The 3974-nt window shown below is 33.0% G+C and overlaps 1 protein-coding gene across 1 annotated transcript; it reads left to right on the top strand.

Moving 5' to 3' along the window:
• Positions 1-1850: 1850 nt before the first annotated feature.
• On the top strand, positions 1851-2897 carry LOC105791458 (uncharacterized). The gene has a single exon (XM_012619527.2). It carries the CDS (start codon positions 2099-2101, stop codon positions 2708-2710), a length of 612 nt encoding a protein of 203 aa, XP_012474981.1. The 5' UTR covers positions 1851-2098; the 3' UTR covers positions 2711-2897.
• Positions 2898-3974: the final 1077 nt, after the last annotated feature.

Below are 3974 nucleotides of genomic sequence, written 5' to 3'. Positions count from 1 at the left end.
TCCATAGGGATAATTCAATATATTTCTATATTAACTCTTTAATATTCATATTTATATTTACGGACTCGGTTTATAAAAATGGGGTTCCAAAATTGCATTTTCTAGTACCACTGAAAATCAGGTCGTTACATTTCGGACCTTTGTAGTGTAACTCGCGAACCTCATAGCATACTCATAAAAAAGCTTGACACGTGTCTCCTAATGGGACCAACAAAATTGTGGACAAACTCTCAGAACTAGTTTGTGAACCTCAACTTGGTGAACTGTAGAACAAGGCGTCTCTAGTAAGATTATGTCGGGACCACGTGAAGGACTAGAGTAATTAATTGTCAGTCTCCCTAAGACATCTCATCCTAGGATGTTACACCATCGTCACTACCAAGGGCACAAAAGTAGACTCCCATGTCAGTGACATTAGAACACATATCCAGATTTGTCCCCCACTATAAAATAGCCATGCAAACATCTCACATAAACTCACATAAAAACACTCCTTCTTGATCTCCACACTTTCTCTAAAAAACAAAGATCACTTCCCAACCTTCATCATCCTCTCCTTTATTCTGCATCCACCTTCTTCCCTTGTTCACCTAACTAGTTAATAGGTCTTATACTATTATAATGTTATTAGTCAATCCATTTCACTTATAATGTTAATGTAGCCTTTTTCTTTAAAACACTTTTTCCAAACCCAACATGTAGGCATAAATTTTATTTTGTTGGTAATGGTGCTTTTAAGAAAAAGTTCACCTTAGCATTTTAACTAGAATAAGTAACTGAGTTAACTATTTGTATTAAAAATGATATTACAAAAGTAGAGATCAACCTATTTTAAATTAAGGTATATGGACTCAAGGACAATGCCATAAAAGCGAATTGGGACCCATAAATGAATTATTGATTTTTATGCCAAAGTACGATTTTAACATTATATTAATTTATAATTTTATAAATTTTAAAGGTATTAAATGATAGATTTATTATTTTGAGAGAGATTCTAACTCTTTACATGCCCTTGTATGAACTAAACCCTAATTTAGAACTAAACCCTAATTTACTAGTTGCTTGAATCACAAGTAAAATGATAAATTATTTGGGTTCAAATTTCTAGGTCAAATTCTTCTATCAAAACGTGCACTTTACATAAGTTGTAGATTTAGCATCTATATTTTAATTTGGTCATTTTCGGTTATTTTATTTTTAGAATTTGAAAATTTTATTTATGACCAATGGTAACTATTAAATTTATTAAGTTAAATTATGTTATTTTCGAAATTTAATCGTCAAACATATTATCGCATGTATAATGTTATGTCACTTGTTATTTCCATATATTACTCATGTAAAATTAGTTAATAGATTTAACGATCGTCGTTTGCATTAAGATTGAAATTTCAAAATTGAAAAATATAGCAACTAAGAATGATACATTTGGAGATCATAAATTAAATCTATAACTTTACGCATAATACATGACTAATAGTATAATTTAACCAAATAGATTTAGCTGCTACTATTTGGTCAATACTAAAATTTTAGAATTCAAAAATATAAAGATTAAAATTAATCATATTAAAGTACATAAACTAAATTCACAACTTACACAAAATACAGGTCTAATAGTAGAATTTAACCAAATTTCTATCTCTTATATATATATATATATATATATATATATATACAAATGTAAATATTTATTAATTTATATATAAACTAGAAATTGACCTAATATAAAGCATTAAATTGGCCAAAACAGTTTTGGTTCAACCATTTGTTTGACTTCATTTTTGTTCAAGCAAGGTGCAGTAGAACCTACGTACCGGATGCCCCACATGTCTATGGCTTTCATCACCGTTGGATTAATCCATCAGATGTTGACTTGATGTTGATGAAAATGGCCTAAAAGCCAACGACCCTAGTTTTCATGATATTAATAAAGTCCACCACAAAATCATTCACAATATTTGTAGCAGTTTAACTAACAAATCCTACAACTTGAAGACCCCTCTCCAAGTTCCTACATAAAATGCTTTCATAATTAAACTCCTTTCAATTCATATGACTGAAAATCCCTTTTCTTTCATATTACTATCATATCATGGGTAACTATATTAGCACTGCCACATGCTTTCCATCTGATTCTACCGGGAAAGTAATTCTCTGGGACGGCACAGTTCAGGATTTCGGCGGGCCTGTGGAAGCTGCAGAGCTGATGGTGGAGCATCCGCAGCAAGTGGTCGTGGAGTTCAACGCTGGAGTTAATCAAAAGAGGCTAATCCCATTGCCGGCAGACCATAAACTCGACGTAAAAAAGCTTTACATAATGCTACCTATGAAACGTGGGAAGCCGATCGCGTTGTCGTCGGAGGAAGCTTGTCGTGTACTGTCGAGCGCGAATTCGGTGTCGAGATCAAAATCGATCTTATCGTCGTCCCCGATGTGTGTTCCTTTGTTTGCGAGGATTTGCACTGCGGATTATCGTGTACTTGAAGGGATGGGACAAAAGTTGCCGTTGCAGAAGAAGGAAAGTGCGGGCGGTGAGAGGCCGGAGGAGATTCGATGTTTGACGGAGTTGTTTCCAGAGAGTTCGGAAAATCTGCCGGTGTATTTGAATAGGCAATTTTCAGGCAAGGGATGGAAACCGAGCTTGGATACTATAAAGGAGAAGAAGGTTGAGAGAAAGTTTAAAATCCCACATTGGTTGTTTTAGGTTTTTTCGAGTCATTTTTTTGGGATTCATGCTGCTTAAGCCTAATAATATTATCTTGAAAAGTCAAACCCAAGTCACCTCTTTAGGAATACATAATGTCCAAGCGGTTGTTTTAGTTTTATAAACCTAGCTAATATTATAGGTTAATGCTGTAGTTTATATTCATCTAATCACATTATCAATAAACCAATGCGTAATTTAAAATAAATAAAAATGCATATCTTTTAATGCATCAAATATATATTTAATTTGTGAAGAATGCAAATGCATGGTAATAGTGGTTGGCCAATAAATTGACGATGGGCACAAAACATGACTTTATTTTATTATAATTTAGTTGATAATATTTAAATCGAATTTGATAAATAAGTGGTTGGGTATATTGGTAATACATATTCCATTCTCAAAGGAAGAATTCAGGTTCAAACTTTAGAGGTAACATTACTGAAAAAGATAATCACGAATCTCGAATATGAACTATCAAACGAAAGAAAGAAATAGAAAACTTAAAAGGAAGAAGAGAAGAGAGTCAATAAAGCAGCCCAATTTAACCTCGTTGATGGGCTTCTAACCTGCTCACCTGTAATTAACGAGGTCCTACCCTCAAACTCATTTTGTTAACAATTTACGTCTCCAATCTCAACTTTGAAATAGCTGCCCAATGTTGGAATATTTTAAATAGTATTACAAGATTAAATAAATATGAAAACTATAATTCAAAAATATAAAAATAGCTTTTTAATCAATAACAAGAATTTAAAATGAAGAAGAAGAAGAATTCCATAAACCTTCCAAAATCTGACCCACTTTAAAACAAATGCCCTTAAAAGAATTTTAGCATCTCTACCTGCGACTCCAACCACAGAGTATTCATTGCTGAAACTACAACCAAAAATGGACATGTCATGTCCTTTTACTTCTCGTACAAACAGCTGAGAACCAGTTTCGGGAAAAAGGCAAATTCAGAATCCCGAAGTTACAAAAAGACCCTTTCTTTTTCCCCTGGATTCGCAGTTCAGTATCAGATGCCATAATAATACCAAAATCCCTCCCATTACCCACTCTCGTAGGTTTCCATATCAGTCTTCTGCCACAACCATACGTCACATCTTCGAATTCTGGTTTTACTAATGCCATGATTACTTTACTGTTATCCAGTTATACACTTAAACTCACATGAAAATTCTTCAATTAATAACGACAATAATTAAAGTTGTGTTTGCCAAATCAGCTTTTAGAGTCAAATAAAAAAAAATCTAAAAAT

Source organism: Gossypium raimondii, chromosome 8, assembly GCF_025698545.1.
Source record: "Gossypium raimondii isolate GPD5lz chromosome 8, ASM2569854v1, whole genome shotgun sequence".
NCBI lineage: Eukaryota > Viridiplantae > Streptophyta > Magnoliopsida > Malvales > Malvaceae > Gossypium > Gossypium raimondii.
This window is presented reverse-complemented; position numbering and strand designations above follow the sequence as displayed.